The 18,990-nt window shown below is 53.6% G+C and overlaps 2 protein-coding genes across 3 annotated transcripts in view; both read right to left on the bottom strand.

Annotated features, from left to right (window-relative positions):
• Positions 1-414: 414 nt before the first annotated feature.
• On the bottom strand, positions 415-8,190 carry Ddost (dolichyl-diphosphooligosaccharide--protein glycosyltransferase non-catalytic subunit). The gene is made up of 11 exons (XM_052177851.1): positions 7,902-8,190; positions 7,670-7,780; positions 4,881-4,967; positions 3,774-3,877; positions 3,548-3,642; positions 2,757-2,850; positions 2,285-2,433; positions 2,025-2,172; positions 1,482-1,602; positions 1,267-1,373; positions 415-1,184 (listed from the first exon to the last, which is right to left on the bottom strand). Exons 1-11 carry the CDS (start codon positions 8,059-8,061, stop codon positions 1,035-1,037), a joined length of 1,326 nt encoding a protein of 441 aa, XP_052033811.1. The 5' UTR covers positions 8,062-8,190; the 3' UTR covers positions 415-1,034.
• A 1,728-nt stretch (positions 8,191-9,918) lies between these two features.
• The window catches only part of Kif17 (kinesin family member 17), a 37,451-nt gene continuing 28,379 nt past the window's right edge, over positions 9,919-18,990 (bottom strand). Inside the window, exons 10-15 of one of the 2 annotated variants that reach the window (XM_052177848.1) lie at positions 18,584-18,810; positions 17,822-18,053; positions 17,191-17,449; positions 15,299-15,369; positions 14,004-14,124; positions 9,919-11,471 (exon numbers count right to left, since the gene is read on the bottom strand). In XM_052177848.1, the coding sequence (XP_052033808.1) occupies positions 11,293-11,471; positions 14,004-14,124; positions 15,299-15,369; positions 17,191-17,449; positions 17,822-18,053; positions 18,584-18,810 (1,089 nt within the window). In that variant the 3' untranslated portion in view covers positions 9,919-11,292. The remainder of the gene's footprint in view (positions 11,472-14,003; positions 14,125-15,298; positions 15,370-17,190; positions 17,450-17,821; positions 18,054-18,583; positions 18,811-18,990) is intronic. The other variant, XM_052177849.1, reaches the window with a different exon arrangement.

The raw sequence follows: 18,990 nt of genomic DNA, 5'->3' as shown, positions 1-18,990 counted from the left end.
GAGGTTCTGGCATTTAGAATGATTCTCGTTCCCTAACAGGGAGAAAGGGTTCACATACAGTTTAACATGCTTGTTAAGAACACAGATGTGGCCAGGCAGGATCTTTAATCCCTGCACTTGGGAGGCAGAGGCAGGCGGATTTCTGAGTTCAAGGCCAGCCTGGTCTACAGAGTGAGTTCCAGGACAGCTAAGGCTACAGAGAAACTCTGTCTCAAAAAACAAAAAGAAAAAAGAACACAGATGTAGCTGGGCTTTGGATGGTATATAATATACCTTTGATGCCAGTATTTGGAAGGCAGAGGCAGGCAGATCTCTCAAAAGTTCAAGGCCAGCCTGGTCTACAGAGTGAGTTCCAAACCTTGTTTTGAAACAAAACAAAACAAAGGAACAAAAAGAACACAGGTAGGACCTAAAGCCAGTGAACACGAACACAGTTTTTTTTTTTTTATTTTATGCATATTGTATTTTGTCTGTACATATGTGTCACTTGAAGCCTGGTCTCCTGGGAGGCCAGGAAAGGGCATCAGATCTCCTCAACTAGAGTTACAGACAATTGTGAGCTGCCCAGTGGTGCTAGGACTTAAACCTGGGTCCTCTGCAAGAGGAAGCAATGCTCTTAGCCAAGTCATCTTTCCAGTCCCTCTCCGTCTCTCCAGCAGCAATTCTTAGGGCAGCTGTCAGTGTAGTTTCCACTGTGTGATCCCCAGCTTCCCTGAGGAGACTGAGAGACGGAGGCTCTTGTACACTGTCCCTAGGCACAGCCCTGCCAGTGTCATGGGGCCAGGTGACGAGTGAGGGCAGTGGTTCTCTTTATTTTAGAAATGGGGGTGGCTGCACATACAAAAATGCCACAGCGTGATTCAAACTTGGAAAACTTACAGAAAAATCAATGCCCCTGCCCCCGCCCACAGTCACCGCCCTTTGAGGTAAGGCTGTGCCACTTTCCCATGGCCTTTAAAAAAGAAAACAAAACCCAACCAATCCACTGTGTCGGCGTCCTCCGCCATCTCTGCGCTGTAGTCCCAGGCTCTGGCTCAGTCAGACTTCTCCTTCTCCTTCATGTGCAAGAAGACGATGCTGAAGATGAAGAGGCCGGCCATCATGGAGAAGGCGCTGGCGTAGTAGGGGTAGGCCGAGGGGATGAAGCGCTCGTACTGCGTGTGCTGCAGTGGCCTCACTGACACCTGCAATGGGACGGGTGACAGGCCCTGGGGTGGAAGGCCTAAGGGAGACCCCACTGGCCAAATGGAGGCCTGCCCGGCTTACCTGGGTGGAGGAGTACAGGTGGGTGTAGCCCAGCCGGTTGTAATCCACTTTAAACTGGAACACACCATACACGTCGGGCAGCTTGAACTGCACGCTGTACTTGCCACCTGGGAAGAAGTGACATTACAACCAGGAGGGCTTCCCAGAGGAAAGCATGTCCCGAGGCAGGCCTGGGTGACAGCTGAGTGACTTTCTCTGGCAGTGGCCCCACACACCTTTCCTCTTCAGGAAGGTCCTCACGAAGGGGTCGATGCGCACGAACTCCAGCTGAATGTCATCACCATCGAAGGGGACCCACTTGCCATTGGAGAGCTGCTCTATCACGATGCTATACTCCTGAGAGGAGAGGCTGGGTCAGGAGTGCCCTTAATGCCCACACCAGACAGGCAGAATTCCAGGAGGCCTGCAGTCACTGAGCATGGCTGGCCCAACAGCTGGAGCACTCTGCCTTCCTGGGCCTGAGGTCTGAGGTACTGAGGAGGGAGGAAGCGGGCTGCCTCCTCTCCTCAGCCTACAGCTTCCAACCCAAAGCTCCAGCTGCAGAGTCACTTGTCCGGTAAATCTGACTCTGCCTCCAGTTAGATGAACAGGCCCTCCACTGCTGTGCAGCCATCAGGCTTCAGTCAGCACCAAAGACCACAAGTCTGCTGGCTCTCAGGGACAGACTGAAGTACAGTCATCCTTCTGGATGCCCAAGACATCTATGCTGAGCCACCCTGATCAGATCCTTTGGACCTGCCCTCCCCAGGACCTCTTACCACCAAGTCAGTGACAGTGTAGGCATTGGGTGGGGCCATCTCGCCCACCCGGTGATGGGACACAGGCCCCACCCGAAGGACGCCCTCCTCCTTGAACACCCAGCGTGAGAGGGCCACAGCTAGTTCATAGTTGCCTGTCTGCGAATACCTGGAGAAGGGAGAGGAGAGGCTGCAGCCCACCTCCGGTTGGTGCTACTGGGCCAGCATGCTCATGTCTAACAGGCCAGCACACACTACCATGTTCCAAGCTCTGGCATTACCTCTGTGCACCGGGTGTGGCCTTCTGCACTGCTGAGGTGAAGAAGGCATCGCTGAAGAAATCCAGAGAGCCACTGAAGATGACCCGGGCATTGTTTCTGGCCTGCAGCCCAGCAATCAGCAGAGTATTCCTCCCCACCGCATGGGGGTACTGGGAACAGAACGGGGCGGTCATGGGGGCATTACCAGAGTACCGGCAAAGCCACCAGAGCAAGTAGGCAGCAGGCTGGACACTGACATAGCTCTGCCTCCACACCTGCCTGAGGGAGGACCTAGGATCCCACTGTTTCCACCGCTGCCACAGGGCCAGCATCTCTTCACCAGGGTCAGCACGGCCCACAGCTCTGTATGTGTGTGCGCATGCGCTCTCTCTTGCGTGCATGTGGTGTCTGGCACATCTGCGTCAGCCCGGCTCTGCTCTGGGCTTGCCCCTGGGCCCAGGAGCTAGAGTATGGAGCCGGTAGCGGCTCTTACCTGGGTGATTGGCTTCTCTGGGAAGAAGGAGTAAGAGGTTGAAGAGCCTGTCAGGATGTCCAAAACCAAGGGATTGTCAGGGTCGGCCACCATTCTGCGAGGAGGAGAGAAAGCGAGCTGCCTAGAACTGAGCAGGTGGCTACAGCCCATGGGGTCCCCCATCTCCCCTGGGGAATTTCCAGAGAAGCTGATTCTTCCCTTTCTTATTTGTTCATATCCATCCACGCATCCTTCATTCACCTACCCACCCACCCATCATCCATCCATCCATCAATCCTTCATCCATCCATCCATCCACCCACCCACCCATCATCCATCCATCCACCCACCCACCCACCATCCATCCATCCACCCACCCCCCCATCATCCATCCATCCACCCACCCACCCACCATCCATCCATCCACCCACCCACCCATCATCCATCCATCCACCCATCCATCAATCCTCCATCCATCCATCCATCCATCCACACATCCATCATCCATCCACCCATCATCCATCCATCCATCCATCCATCCATCCATCCATCCATCCATAGATACGGTCTCACTAGCCAGGCCTGCATGGAAGCCCCAATCCCCCTGCCTCAGCCTCCTAAGTAAGGCAAGCAGCATTGCGTCCAGCCAGGAAGGATCCTTTCTCAGTAGCCAACACTTGGGCTCTCATTTACAGTCAGGCTCACTGCTATCACCTGGGGGAAGGGACATTCTCAACCCTAAATTTGGCTTGATGTCCACAAATAGCAAGTGGCCCTTGTCCCTCCGGGTCTCGCTGGTCCCCTGTACTCACCCAACTCCTCGGAAGAGAATGGGGTTCGGAGATGACTTGCCGACAATGGTTGGGGCCTTCAGCAAGTTCTCAGCGTCAGCCACAATGAGTGTGTGCTGCGAAGGGGACGAACAGGACAAACGGTCAAGAAGGTCGGGGCCAGGGGGTCTCACAACTTCCAGCTGGTCTCTCGCAAAGCTGAGCCTTGCTGGGAGTCGCAGATATCTGAAGGGACGAGCCTGCCTACCTGGCCAAGGTCTGAGACATCATAGTTGTGGTGGTCGATGACAGCTGTTTTTTCTTCATCAAATTCAATCCCACACTCGCTGCCGAGCTCCCGAAGAGGGTCACCTGCACAGATCCAAGAGATTGCCTGCTGAACCCTGGTCAGCAGGCCAGGCCACACAGGCCGTGGCTTCACACCCACCCTCAACCGGTCAGCCACAGTGCCCTGCACCCTCATCAGGCAGGGCACCACCTCCAGGGCTGGGATGCGTAGAGGAGGTGAAGGACAGGCTCCCCCTCCTCACATAAGTGTGGCAGCTGGGTTCTACCTGCCCCTGTAGCACACTGAGCAAAGCCATGGCCAATGCTGGCTCTGACGCGCCTGAGCGCACCTGTCCTCCTTACCAACGGACCCACTAAGATGGAAGTCTCTCACTGCTGCAACAGGCCCTGAGCTGTCCCCGCTGGAGCTGAGGGACCAGTCCATGAACTAAGGATACAACTCTCTCCTTACTGCGGTACAACTTTGGAACTTTCAAAACCAGAATCCAAAACTAACTCCACCCACTGCCTCCCTGACTTCCTCTTCCACCTATAGCGGGTTGGTCTGATATTGCTTGTATCCTACCACCAAGTATTGGCTCTTCAAAATGTGCTTGCCTCCGACGCACATTTCCTCAGTACTCAAGAGATGCCATGTGAACCTTCTCCCCAATTTCACTGGTCAAGAAAAGGCTAGAGCCTGTGACTGGGCAGGGGCGGAGAAGGTGGGACTGGAAGATGAGTGAAGGGGTTGCAGGTGGTGAGACAGAGAGGAAGAAGCCTCCATGGACCAGAACCACATGGGCAGGAGCAGCAGCAAGAAACAAGGGACCTGTAGCTGGGGAAAAGTTGGCTCTGCACAATCTAGGCTCATGGCTTGAAATAAAACACATGGATCGTGTGTCTTTTACATGGGCTTGTGAGGATTATAAGATCATACTACACCCATTAGGGTCCCAGGCCAGGTAAACCTGCATCTCTCACACTGCCTCCTGGCCAACGCCACCCTGGCATCTCCTGCATGCAAAGCTCTCTCAGCTCCATGGAGAACCGGCGGAAAGCCTGGCACTTCCCAGGGGAGACTCACCGATGTCAGAGCTGGCCGCCACCAAAACGCTGCCACCACCGTCAATGAAGGCACTGATGGTCTCCACATTGATATTGCCTCCGAAGTCTGAAAGAAGGCCCCAGACACAGTGACCACAGGCACCCTGTCCCCACTCTCTGACACCTGGATGGACTCTCCAGAGCAGCCAGAGCCGATCTGGGTCGGTTCTCGTCAATCCCGAAATGAGAGGACGAGTGAATTGGCATCAGTTAGTTACATGGCACAAGCCTGTGAGCTTGAAGCAATACCCCGGCATTCTGATGTAATCACCAAACGCGTCCTGGTCACATTCACTGAAGTGACAGCACACGTTCCCAGCCACATCTATTCACTCAAAAACACCCAACAACTCCACCCACACTTCACAGTATTGCTGTTCAAATGCTCAGACTCCCCAAACACCTGCAGTCTTTACCATCGCTGGCACCACACCTGGGCCACCTCCCACTATTCTATCAATGCCACTCCACCAAAGCTGTTTGAGATGGCACCACAGAATCCACGACACTCACTTGACTGTAAGGCTCACTGGCCTAACACCAATGGCTTCCTCGTTCCCATTATCCACAGCAGAACCATTCAATGCTCTGAACATCACCCAAAGGGCTTGCTGGTTCCCAGCACTTGACGGATGAGATTCTAGTGAGTTCACTTAGTGACTAACCACTGCCACCACCAAACTAGCACCAGGTGTGGCCTGCTGAGCTCTAGGGTTCTCTCCAGTAGGTCTGGAATTTAACATAAGTCCACTTCCTTGCTAAGTATTTCCTCTGGACTGCAAACAAAGAAAGGGACAAGAGGGAAGGGAGCCATCGTGCTCAGGTTAGTGAGGAGAGCCTTCAACCAGCGACACACATGAAGATGGAAGGCTGAGCGGGACGGCATCATGGAGGAAGAGCACCCAGGCAGAGTGAACAACCGTGAAGTCTGCCAAGTAGGGTGAGCTACCAGGCTGGACCGGAGGCCAGGAGTGAGGTGAGGTAACCAGTTATTGGAAAGCTGGGACTGTGGGAGCCACTGGAGAATTCTGAGCTGGAGAACAGCATGGCTTCCTTGGTCCTAAGGTGGAGCTGGGTACAGGTGGCATGTGGGTCAGAAGGTACTGTGCCAGGCTATGAAGCATTCCTAAACCAGGACTAGGTGATGGGGGGAGGGGAGGGGCTTTTCCATGGGACCTCAAGGGAGAGAGCAGGAGCCAGGGGTGGGGCTGAGGGGACTGGCACTTTAAGACAGCTGGCAGAACCCACTCTGGTGTGAACTACAGAATACAAAGTGGCTGTTAGAAACGAAAAGGCCGTCCAATGCAGGGACATCTTACTCCATTCAAGCGTAAGCCAAAAGTGGCCAGAGCTGGAGAGACAGCTCAGTGATTAAGCACACTGGCTGCTCTTCCAGAGGACCAGGGTTCAATTCCCACCACCCACATAACAGTTCACAACTGTCTGCAATTCCAGTCCCAAGGGATCAACCACCCTCTGCTGGCCTCTGAAGGCATCAGGCATATACACGGTGGGACAGACATGCTGGCCAAACACCCATTAAAAAAAAAAAGCACTTAAGAAAATGTCAGGCTGGAGAGATGGCTCATGGTTAAGAGCACTGGCTGCTCTTCCAGAAGACCTGGGTTCAAATCCTAGCACATCTGTAACTCCTGTTCCAGGGGATCTGACACCCTCACACAGACACACATGCCATCAAAACACCAAAGTATGTAAAATAAAAATAGCTAAATTATATTTCTTTAAAAGATATTTAAAAAAAAAAAAAGAAATTGCCAAAGTAACTGGAGATAGCTGGTCAGGTGAAGACACATCTGAAGATGCTAAAGCTATGGGAAAGGTACACATCTCAGCAAGATGAAAATGAGACTCTCATGTCCTCTACTCTCAGTCGCAGACACCAGACTCTCAGGCCCATGGGAGTTGAGAACACTTCTCCAAATAAACACACAGAAGAGAAATTTCAGCTCAGTATACCTTCCTAACAGAAATGTCCAGTGGTGGATGGAACTGCCTTGTAAGACAGAAATAGTTCAGTGTAAGTTAGAGATATTCACTCCATTCAGCAGTCTCCGAGGGCTGGTGACATGGCGTAACAGGCAGCCATAGGTCGGTCACCGGGTTCAAATCTCCAGTAACTGCGGGGAATGGCAAGCAGTGCCTATAACCCCAGCATTAGGAGGCAGAGACTGGCCCTGAGACCTCACTGGCCAGCCTGCTTAGTCAAAATGGCAAGCTTCAGGTCCAGTGAGAGAGACCCTGTCTTAAGGGAGTGAGGAGTGTGACAGAGTAGGCGACCAGATTCTGCATGTCCACAAAAGTGTGCACAACCTCACAAACATGCAGGCATCCCACCCCACCAATACCAACTAGCCTTGTGTTAGTCAGCCAAACGCAGCCATCAGGGCTCAAGGGTGATGGGTGTGTATCTATTTGTATTCTTATAATCTGCCACCTGCAGAATGACTTTTGACAGCAATCCATGGCAATAACGTGGCAATTCTTTGTGCACAAGCAAGTCAAATCAAGGGCTTCGTTATCAGGGCCTTTGCTAAGAGAAAACCCCCTTCTCCAGAAGTGAAGTGACCATCATGCATTTGGCACTCTATCCTTAGCTCTATCTTTTTGACAGAGGCCCGTGTGTGTTGTAATTAACATTTTCCTCTACTGTGCTTCACAACACCCAAGACCCTGAACATGTCCAGAAACAAGACAACCGTCTCCTGAGCCCCCTAATCCCAGTTCTAGGGGCGACGCGCGCGCCCTTACCTTCCACGGACGGGGAAAAGATGATAAGGTTGTCATAGAGGAACTCCCCGTACTTAATGAGGGACAAACTGGGGTCATCTGCGGTCTTGAAGGTGAGCTCAAAGCCCCGGTCTGGAGGAAAAGAAAACAGGAAGTCGAGGCAGACGGTCAGGAGAGGAATCCCTGCTGCAACCCTCGGAGGGTGCCGCCGTCTCCGCCCCAACCCGGGCCATGCCCTCGGCGCAGTGCTCACCCTTCAGGCTGCGGAAGAACAGTGAGTGCGAGTCCCGCACGTTCAGGTTGTCCAGCAGCACGAGGGTGCGGGGGCCGCTGGCGCAGACGCAGCCGAGCGCGGCCAGCAGCAGCCCGCAGAGGAGCCAGGCACGGACGACGAGGCGGGGACCCATCTTCATCTTCCAGCAGGAGAGGCCAGCACCTGGACACCGGAAGCGTCCCTCGCGGCCGCCCAATGGCCGCTCGCAGAGGTGGAGTACCACTGGAAGGGGCCCGGCTACTCCGTGGCCCCGAGGCCCATGCCGCTGCGGACTCGGACTGAGAAGCAGGGAACGCCGCCGGAAGTGGCCCTTCGGAAGCCGATTCTCTGAAACTTATTGGCGAAATGCATTTGAGGCTCCGCCTCCCCCACGGAAAAGAGCCAATCCAAGAGAGACAGCTCCGTAGGTGCTGCCAATCAACAAAGCCGAGCGCCCTTTGCCTCCGCCCAAGCCAGCTGCGGCCGCGGCTCTTCTAGATTTCCTGCTTCCTAGGCTGCTGGTCCTTACCAGCCGCCCCTTTCCCCCAGGACGCACTTGTCACTGCTAGGACCAGATAGGGGTCACTTCCTCGTCAGTCACTGGTCTAAAGGGCTCGGAAACAGGCCCCTATCTCTTGGGAGCAATGAGGTGGGGAAATAGGCTTCTGGCCAGGCCGGAAACAAAGTGGATGGCCAAGGGACAGGTTAGTGATTAAAAGGCTCTTCCCAATCGGGACTGGTGGCTAGTGCTTTTAATTCCAGCATTCGAGTGGGAGGCAAAGGCAGATCTTTGTGACTTTGAGGCCAGCCTGGTCCATATAGTGAGCCCAGGCCTGCCAGGGTTACATATTGAGAGCTGAGGGTGTATAATGCAGCGGGAGGGAGCAATTTGGCGGGCCCGGCCAATCCCCTGAACAATCATGCCATGCGACAGACCTAGTGTAAAGAAGATTTATTGTCGGAGGAAGGGAAGGGGACCTGGGACGGGGCTGAGACAGAAAGGGGGAACAGAGATGGATGGAAAGAGAAGAGGCCGGTGGGGAGAGACTGAAGGAGGAAAGGAAGAGAGAATAGGAGATGGCGAGAGAGGCAGAGTTGGGGTAACCGAGGAGTCCTTCTATGCCTGGCTCTCACCTGGCAGACGGCTACTCCAGCTGGTGCGTGAAGCCTTTCGGAATTGTCAGTAAGCCAACATGGAGTGCCAGCAAGATGGTTCAGCTGGTAAAGGTGTTTTGCTTGCCACCAAGACTGACGACCCGAGTTCAATCCCTGGGCCCCAAACGGTGGAAGGGGAGAATGGACTTCTGCAAGTTGTCTGTCTTATGACACACACACCAACGTTGCCAAGATTCAGGACAGACATAAAACATAGAGGTCTAGGGATATGTAGTTCAGTGGGTCAGATGCTTATCTAGCATGCAGGAAGGCCTGGGTTTGATGCCCAGTATCACAGAAAACTAGGCATAGCTGCCAGCACCTCTAACCTCAGCACTCGAGATACAAACATCAGGATAATTAGTTCAGAGTTGTCCTCGGCTACATGCAACTTCAAAGCCAGCTGGATAAGACTATCTCCATATGATAATTATTGCTCCTAACATCTCTGCAGCCCAATCCCATCACTCTGACAGTGACTTTAGTGGTGTGCCACTGCTCAGGGCAAGCGCCCTTTCAGGTACCCACCTAAAGCCCTCCCCATAGCTTCATCCCCTCTGCTCTCTGCTCTGAGCAGTGCCAGCCTCAGCACACACCCTTGCGTTCCCCACATGCTACCTGCTGCTCTTTGCGTTCCCTCCAGAGGTGCCTGCCCTCCCCAGGATTCCCACTAAAGGTCTACATCTTCACTTTTCTTAGGGGGTGGGTGGGCCTCCCCTGACTGGTTCTACTGCGGTGGCCTTTGGTAGTCTCACCCTGTACCCTGGCTGCTTCAGTGAACTCCTTGGCCCAAGAGTAAGGCTGGTATGAGGAGGAGGACAGAGAGAGAGAGAGAGCTAGCTCAGTACAGAACTAGCACACACTCTCTAAACCCTTCACGGAATACCATGAAGTGGGTGGGACTCTAGTTTACAGAGGTGGCTCCCTGACTGTGGGCCCACCGAGATCAGGCTTGGAATACAAAAGGGAGGGCTGTCATGGCTGTTATGTCAGGACACGCTTCCTTCCTGTTCAGGTCCCTGAAGACTGGCAGGACAGCAGTAACCACACCTGCTCCACAAACTTGCAGAGTTCAATCCCTAGAACCCACAGTGGATGGAGAGAGGCCGTCCCTGGAAGCTGACCTCACCTCCACATTTATGCATCATGACATACGTTCCCCTACTCAGGCACACACAATAAAGGGGGGCGGTGCTTGGGCGCTTTGGGACATACTTGCTGCCAAGCCTGATGACATAGATGCAATCCCTGGGGTCACATGGCAGAGGGAAGGAACTGACGTCCACAGGTTACCCTCGGACCTCCACATGCACACCGTGACACGTGTGCCCCCACAAACATAAATAAATAAATATATATAGAAGAAAAAGAGACCCAGGATGGAGAGAGAGCTGGGTTGGTAAAGTCCTTGAGAAATACCTGAGGTTGCCTTCTGATCTACACATATGCACGCACATACATGGACACATACATATACACACACACACACACACGCACACACGCACACATGCACATACACACACTCTACAACCCAGACCATTTCTGCCTCAGGAAGACATGGTTCTGTTTCTAGTCACTTGTGCTGGTGACAGAACCTCTGGAACTGTGGCAAACAGTAACCAGCCTCTCTCCAGGGCAGCAGGGCAGGCCCCAGGAAGCATTGGAGGGTTGGGAAGGGGAGCTTATTCTAAAAGGCAGTTTATTGGGCAGCGTACTGTAAAGCACCTTCTCTGGGCTGCAGTCCAACCCAGCTGCTGTCCAGCCAAGGGGAGGCTAGGCACAGCAGGTCTCAATCTGTGTCCACTGTGTGTCACAGGTTCCCTTGGAAGGGGCCAATCACAGAGGCCCAAATCTTAAGTCACCAAGATGCTGAGCTTGGTCCGTGTGGCGGCTTCTGTGCTCAGTGTGAGGATGCTTGTGACGGTCGGTGGGCATCCGAGCCCGTGGAGGCAGACCCACACTGGCTAGTGTAGGCTCGGTGGCAGGCACGTCGGCTCCTGTGAACAGCTGGAGCAGGCCTCTCTCTGAGAAGCATAATCCAACTTCCACAAAGCTCAGGCCCTGGGCCAAAGTGAGTTCTCTAGGGAACAGGGAAGGGAATGTGTCTTCCCAGGACTAAGATCCCCGTGGGCGTGGGGACACCGTGGAGTAGGAGACAAGAGGCCTGGCTGGAGCTTCACAGAGAGGACTTGGAAGTTTCTAGAACCTTGAGAGCAGATAGCAGCAGGCAGCTGGATCACAGAGGCTCACCGCCGAAGCTGCTTTTGCTTTTTTTACGCTTGGCTTTGGAGAAGGGGATGTCGAGGGACTCCAGGCGGAAGGGCCGGGGCTGCGGCATTTCAGGGGTCTGCGCGGGCGGCAGGGCAGAGTTGTTGCTCAGAGAGGAATTGAGCCCCGGAGGTGAGTTGTGATGTGCTGTGGAGAAGAAGCAGAGGGTGAGCCGGGACAGCACCATGCGTGGAAGGCCTGGCAATACCTGCCCACCTGAGGCCCTCGCTCTGCAGCTGGGACCCCACTAAGGCTGCTCTGCTGGGATCTCAGACCTTGACCTAGTATCATTTCAAAGTCTTGGGTCTTGGGTACGGAATCGGAGTTTTAAATTCTCTAACTGAGGCTTCAGCCTGGTACCTAAGGCAGAGAAGCCTGGCCACCAAGAGCAGTCCACATCTCTTACCAGTGTCAGCTCTTAAACCTCAGTTTCCTCATCTGTTGTGTGGGCACAGTGGCAGCCCCTCAGTGACTTCACCAATCTTCCCTCTCCTACCCAACTTCACTCATTCTGTCTCTGATTTCGGTTTTGAAAGTTTAAAAAATGTAATGTTGGGCTAGAGAGATGGCTAAGGGGTAAGGGCACCGACTGCTCTTCCAAAGTCATGAGTTCAAATCCCAACACCCACATGGTGGCTCACAACCATCCGTAAAGAGATCTGACACCCTCTTCTGGTGTCTGAAGACAGCTACAGTGTACTTACATATAATAAATAAATCTTTAAAAATAAATAAATAAATTTAATGTCAGTTTTCAAAAGGTTTACTTGTTATGTTTAGATGTTTTGCCTGAATATATGTCTGTCTGTGTACTATGTGTGTGCTGTGCCTGCAGAGACTCAAATAGGGCATGAGATCCCCTGGAACAGGAACTACAGAAGGATGTGAGTTACCCTAGTGCTGGGAACTAAAAACCCTGGTCCTCTGCAAGAGCAGCCGGCACCTTAGCTACTGAGCCGTCCGTCCCTCCAGCCCTAAGGTTCGCTTCTAATGGATATTTTATCGGAAGCCCTGTGGGTTCTGTTTTTCCAAAATTCTGTTGCATTCACTTGTTTGTTTGTTCCACAGTGCCTGTGTGGAGGTTAGAGAGCAACCTGTGGAGATCAGCTCTCTCCGTTCCTCCATTCGGGGCCAGGGGATCAAACTCAGGTCCTCAGGCTTGGCCGCAAGCACCTTTATCCCATGAACCATCCCGCCAGCCTGTTTTTTAGTTTTAAGACAAGATTGAAGCGATTTTCCAATACTTGGAACTGTTTTGCTATGGGACTTTCTGCTCCCTTGGCATAGCCTCCTTTGGGGAAAGTCACCATAACGGATTCTGAGGAAGCCTGACGTGTCCCCCCACCATCCACGCAAGGGCCTGTTTGTGTGTCAAAAACAGACCCTGTCTTTGAGCAGATGGGAGACTCCACACTGAGATTCATCTTTAAAAACGTTACATTTGTTTTATGTGTATGACAGGTGTTTTGTCTGCATGTGTGTGTGTAAACAACATGTGTGCAATGTCCAAGGAGGTCATAGAAGGCACTGGATCCCCTGGAACAGGAGTTATGGATGGTGGTGAGCCAGCATGTAGGCGCTGGGAACTGAACCCGGTCCTCTTAACCACTGAGCCAACCCTCCCTCTGTGAAGGTTCGTATTAGCAACTTGATTGTATTAAAAGCCATGCAGCTGGGCGGTGGTGGCGCACACCTGTAATCCCAGCACTCTAGGAGGCAGAGGCAGGTGGATTTCTGAGTTCGAGGCCAGGCTGATCTACAGAGTGAGTTCCAGGACAGCCAGGGCTATACAGAGAAACCCTGTCTTGAAAAAACCAAATCCAAAAAAAAAAAAAAAAAAAAACCAACCCCCCCCCCAAAAAAACATAAAAACAAAACAAAACAAAAAGCCACGCAACGCACATCTCTGAGTGTCTGGGTGAGTGGGTGGGTGGGTGGGTTCCAGAGTAGAGTGGTCTATGGGATAGCAAATGAAGAAGGAAGATATGCCTTCAAGGGAGTAACACCATGGAATAGGCTAGAAGCCTAGATGGATCAAAAAAGCAGAGTGGGAAAGCCCATATTAAATGCTTAATGGTTACCATGGTGGCTACCACGATGTGAGCAGCTATGCGGGTCCTCACTGCCACGGTCTCTCTCCCACCCAAAGCAGAAGCTGTAGGACCAATCCGATCTTTGAGTCTTCTCCCTTTGAGCCCGGGTCTTACATAACTGGCCTCAAACTCTCAGTGTAGCCGAAAGTGACCCTGGACGTCTCAGCCCCTTGCGTCCACTCCCCAAGAGCTGGGATTGCAGGCAAGCATCACAGCCTGTTTCATACAGCGCTGGGAATTGAACCTGTGGCCTGGTACATGCCAGGCAAGCGCTCTACCAACTGAGCCACGTTCCCAGCGCTCCTTTAGGAGCTTCTCTCGTGTATTCATCATAACAGTAAACATCGACTAGCACAACGACCCTATTATGTGGCCCCAGTTCTCAGCACTGTTCCCTCTAAGCCTGAGAAGCGGGGGCCATGCCCCTTCATAGTTGGGGAAACTGAGGCTTACATGGGGGAAGGATTTCGTGCCTGAATCCCAAATCATCCCCATGGCATGTTTCCTAGTGGGTGTAGGGGAGAGGAACACACACACACACACACATACACACACACACACACACACCGGCGTGCAGGACACTCACTGAGGCTCTTCATGGGGTCCGTGCTGAGGATCTGGCTGGCCCGCTTGGAGCGGAAGTAGTTACTAGCGATGTTCTCACTGTCGCTTCGGCTGAGCATCAGTTTATACCTGTCTTCCTCCTGCTGAGATTTCAGGACCTCATGAGTGACTGACAGCCTCTGCACACCTACCCTGGAGCTTGTGGGACTGGGTGGAGCACCGTGCTGTGCGGACCTCTCTGGGGGCCACTCCCACGACTCCCAGGGTGGGGACCCAGGCAGCTTAGAGCAGGGAAGTCACAGCCTCCCCTCCCTTTCCCTGAGATGGGAGGCCTATGTGCCTTCTCCAGCTTCACCACAGGCAAGGGTGACAGAACTACATGGCCCCAGTCCCTCCATGTACACACAATACAAAAACCAAACACCAGCAAAAAGTCCGATGTAAGCTACTTTTGGGACCAATACTCTTCCCTTCCCTCTCCTGGGAAGATTCTTTTTCAAAATGGCTCTGATGAGTTTGTTAGCCTCCGTTCTGGATCTTTGACACTGGGTGGCTATTTCCTCCCAAACAGGTGGGAGAGCAGGCTCAGGCCCAGGCTAGCACTAACCACAGATTACATCTTCCTGAATGTTGGAACTGGTCCAAGAGTAGGCCTGTGGCCAGGCAGGGCCAGGCTCAGTCTTTCCACAAGCTTGGATGAACGGATGGCTTAAGGCCGTGGTTCTCAACCTTCCGAAAGCTGGGACCCTTTGATACAGTTCCTCAGGTTGTGGTGACCCCCAACTAAATTACTGTCATTGCTGCTCCGTGACTCAATGTAAATACCAATATGGAGGGTATCGAGACACCCTGTGAAAGGGTCACTCAAAACCCAGAAGGGTCTCCACCCCACAGGTTAAGAACCACTGGCATTGTAACTGCACGTAGCTCTTCCCATGCCTTGGGAAGAAAGCCTGAAGCTCTGCTCAGAGGCAAAGATACAGGCCAAAGCCCGCACAGAGCCCCGACCGCCCGATCCAGCCGCGCTTGAAACTGCTGTCCGTGTGGCTCAGCGAGTCTCTGTTTTGTGTTAATTATCTGTCACTTGGAACTAAGCGTGTTCTGATATAACCTCTCTGAAGTCCCAGATTTCTCCTTTCTGAGGAAGTTAAGCCACTGAAGCAAATGCAGCCTTAGGCCAGCACGAGACACGATAGGCAGTCACTATGAGATGCCCAAGTGGGTGTTTGGGTGGAATAGTCTCTCCCTTTGTAATGCTGAATGTGGGACCTTAGGTTCCAGGTGCCCCAACCCTCTATTACAACCCTTGGGCCTTACCATGTGTGGCTCGCCATTGTCTACTGCAGAGGTTTTTCGAGCTGGCTTGTTCTGTGTCCCAGTTGGAACTGCTATGAGAAAACAGAAACTGAGAAGCCAGAAGGAAGGGGCCTGTGGGAGACAGGCCTGCCTGGGGTGGGGGCAGCCTGGCTGGGTGGGGGCAGCCTGGCTGGGGTTGGGGGCAGGCCTGGCTGGGGTTGGGGGCAGCCTGGCTAGCGGGGGCAGGCCTGGCTGGAGGCAGCAAACAAGGCATACTTCCCAGCCTAGCCAAGGGATGAGGACAAGAGGCCTCAGCTATAGAAAGAGATGCTGCTGCCCCCTGCTGGACACCAGGTTAGGGCTGGGGCCAGAGTGCTGCTGCCGAGAGCTCACGGAAAATGGAGCCTGCTGGAGTTTTAGTTGGATGATTGGCATCCGTGGTTACCCATCAATTCAGGGATGGACATGGACCAGAAAGAGGACTGTAGGGTGCCATACACACACACATACACGCAAACACACACAAACATGTGTGCATGCACACATGCACACCCCTGCCTCTGAAATGACCACAGTTATGTCCACCTGGAAAATGATCCACAGAAAATCTGACTTTACTCTGAGGTTCATCAGAGCTGGATGGGTTCTTAAAGTCACTTCACCCAACTCCCTTCTTTGTAAAGCTCAGAGAAGGACAGTGATCTTCATAAAAATCACACAGGAAGTCACTGGCCAAAGCAGAGACTGAAGAGCTGGTGTCTATGGTGCGGTCTAACTCACTGGGTGTCTATGGTGCGGTCTAACTCACTGGGTGTCTATGGTGCGGTTTAACTCACTGCTGTGCTGCGAGTCTGACCCCAGAAGACTTGGTTTCATTTTTCTTTGCTTTGTTTTCATGGTCTTGGTTTGTTTGGTTTTTTTAAATGTGCATTAGTATTTTCTCTGCATGTATGTCTGTAGCGGGGTGTCAGGTCCCCTGAAACCGACAGATAGTTGTGGGTGCTGGGAATTGAACCCAGGTCCTCTGGAAGAGCAGCCAGTGTTTTGTAACTGCTAAGCCATCTCTCTAGCCTCTGTTTCATGGCTTTTTTTTACTAGTTTATCTTTAGTTCATGTATAGTGTTTTGCTTGTGTGTGTGTGTGTGTGTGTGTGTGTGTGTATGTGTATGCGTGTGTGAAGTATGTACATGCCTGGTACCCACAAAGGCCAGAAGAGGGCATCATATCCCACTAGAGCAGGAGTTACTGCCAGATGTGGGTGCCAGGAACCAAACTCTGGTCCTCTGCAAGAGCAGCATGTACTCTAACCACTGAGCAACCCCTCCAGCCCCTGTTCCTGCTTCAATCTTGAAGTCAGGTCTCACATAAACCAAACTTTCTATGTAGCCAAGAATAACCATGAACTTCTGATCCTCTGCCTCCCCCTCCCAAATACAGGGATGAGAGGCTTGCATGACTGTGCCTGGTTTGGAGATCCGGTTTAATCACGAACCTTTGTCACAGCTGTGACAGAACCAAGTACTCTCTCTGTGCCAGGCAGGGCGCTGAGGCAGTCACAGGCCTGAGCACACCACAGGCCTCGCAGCAGCTTTATGGAAGGGGCTAGCATTATCCTCATGTCACAGAGGTCAACACACACACACGCACACACATGCACACACACACACACACACACACACGCACATGCACACACACACACACATGCACTCGCACATGCACACACACCTGTCTACCTCCATAGCACGCTTCCATAGCACGCTTCTTCGGGCCCCTTAGAGACGACAGCACATGGCACGCACCCACCGCTTGTAGGAAGAGGCCAGGCTTTGTCCCTCTGCAAGGTGGCCGGCTGTCAAAGGGGCAGGGTAGGGGCGGGGCGGGGCGGGGCGGGGCAGTGCGGCTGAGCTCCTGACCTACTGGGAGGCTGGTTTTCAGTATGATGGGGTCTGGGATCTTCCAGAAGCCGTTATCCTCATCCCAGCTCGACTCCCGCCTTATCTTCTCCAGGTTGCTATAGTTACAGTCTCTGCGGATGAGAGGCTGCACCTGCTCCAGGAGTTGCTGGAAGAGCATGGAGTCGCGCTCCTGCCGGCGGATGGTTGCCAGGTAGTCAATCTTCTCCAGCTGGAACTCTGACTGCAGGTCCTTGATTTCTACCTCTGCTGCCCGGAGCTAGACCGAGGAGAAGTAACCAGCGGTGAGCAGCTCAGCTCCTGTCTGACCCCTTTGTCCCCAAACTGCCCCCGCCAGCAGCCCCTCACCAATGGCTCCCAAGTTGGCCCCACCCACACCGTGACCAGCGTCTGAGCCTTTATCCGCCATGCACCACCCTTCTAGCATGTAAGAAGCACTTCCTGTATCCACAGTCCTGCAAAACCTTGGCCTTCAACCACACTGCCCAGCCTTGGCCACCATGCCCGTCCTATTCAGACATTTCTCCTGGAGCAGCGCGGCAGGCACTTAACAACCGCTTGGGTGAAGAACAGAGGGTGGCGGGCTGTCAGCACGGAGTGCCCATGCCCAGCCGGCCGTGGAGGGCCTCACCTTCTTCTGCATTTTCTCCAGCAGTTTGCTCTTGGCCCTCACTTCCTCCTGGATGGAGTCATAGACATTGAGCAGCACCCAGTCGCCGCTGTCCTCGTCCGAGTTCTGCAGCGCGGCCACCAGCTGCTTCTTGCGCTCGTCCGCGTACCGCTTCCGCCGCTTGTGCTTCTCCTTCAGGTCTTTGTTTTTAGCCTGCTCACCCCCCACCACCTGCTGCTCCAGCAACTGCAAGCTGCAGTCAGGGTGGGGGCCGGGAGGGGCGGGGAGGGGGCGGGGTTGAAAGCCAGTGTCACGGATCCTGCTGGCCTGCTGGCACCTGCCACCTGCTCCCCACAACCCGCTTCACAGAGTGGTACAACTGAGGGGCAAAGAGGGGCAAAGCTGCTTGCTCAGGGGCTGAGCTACCCCCAGATACTGATAGTGCCTGCTGTGGCGCAGGCTCACGGTGTACTCTATCAGCTAGGGGTGGTGTGCCACAGATTTTAATCCGTTATAAGTCAGTCACATCCTAGAGGGTGACTGAGTGGAAACAGGTGACCCTGTGGCTCTGGGTCAGAACTCTGCCCACCTGGCCTGCTATAGCACCTCCCCTGCCCCACTGCCCCTCTTATGGCGGAGGAGGAGCCTTCTGTGGGCTCAGTCGAGGGTGAGAAGCAGATCTCACCTCACCCCAGCCCAGGCCACAACTCCTCAACCTCTGACCTTGGCCAGGGTTCTTCCCATCATCCCCTAGGCTCCTGACCCCCGACCCCTGGTGCTCACCGGGCCAGCACCTGCTGTTGATCCACGGGCTGCAGCTCCTCGGTCAACACAGCCACTTCCACGCCTACACTTTCCCTCCTCACACTGGCCATAGCCAGCAAGGGCTGCGGCTGGGCCTCCTCAGACACCTGGGCCACGTGGGCCACGTGGGCTTCAGACTCCATCCACACGCCCGTCTCTGCCTCAGACACCACCTCCTCAGCCACTTTCAGGTTTAGATCAGGCTCCTGGACACAGGGACACAAGATGGTAAGGGGGCAAGAATGAGCCTGCCTGGGTCACCCCCGATGGCTCAGAGGCAGGCCGAGCATCCCTAACCCCAAGATCTAAAACCCAATGTGCACAGAAATCTGAAAGGCTTTGAGTTCCAGGGCGCTCCAAAAGTTCCATGTGTCAGGAGCTGGGGA

Source organism: Apodemus sylvaticus, chromosome 3, assembly GCF_947179515.1.
Source record: "Apodemus sylvaticus chromosome 3, mApoSyl1.1, whole genome shotgun sequence".
Classification (NCBI taxonomy): domain Eukaryota; kingdom Metazoa; phylum Chordata; class Mammalia; order Rodentia; family Muridae; genus Apodemus; species Apodemus sylvaticus.
This window is presented reverse-complemented; position numbering and strand designations above follow the sequence as displayed.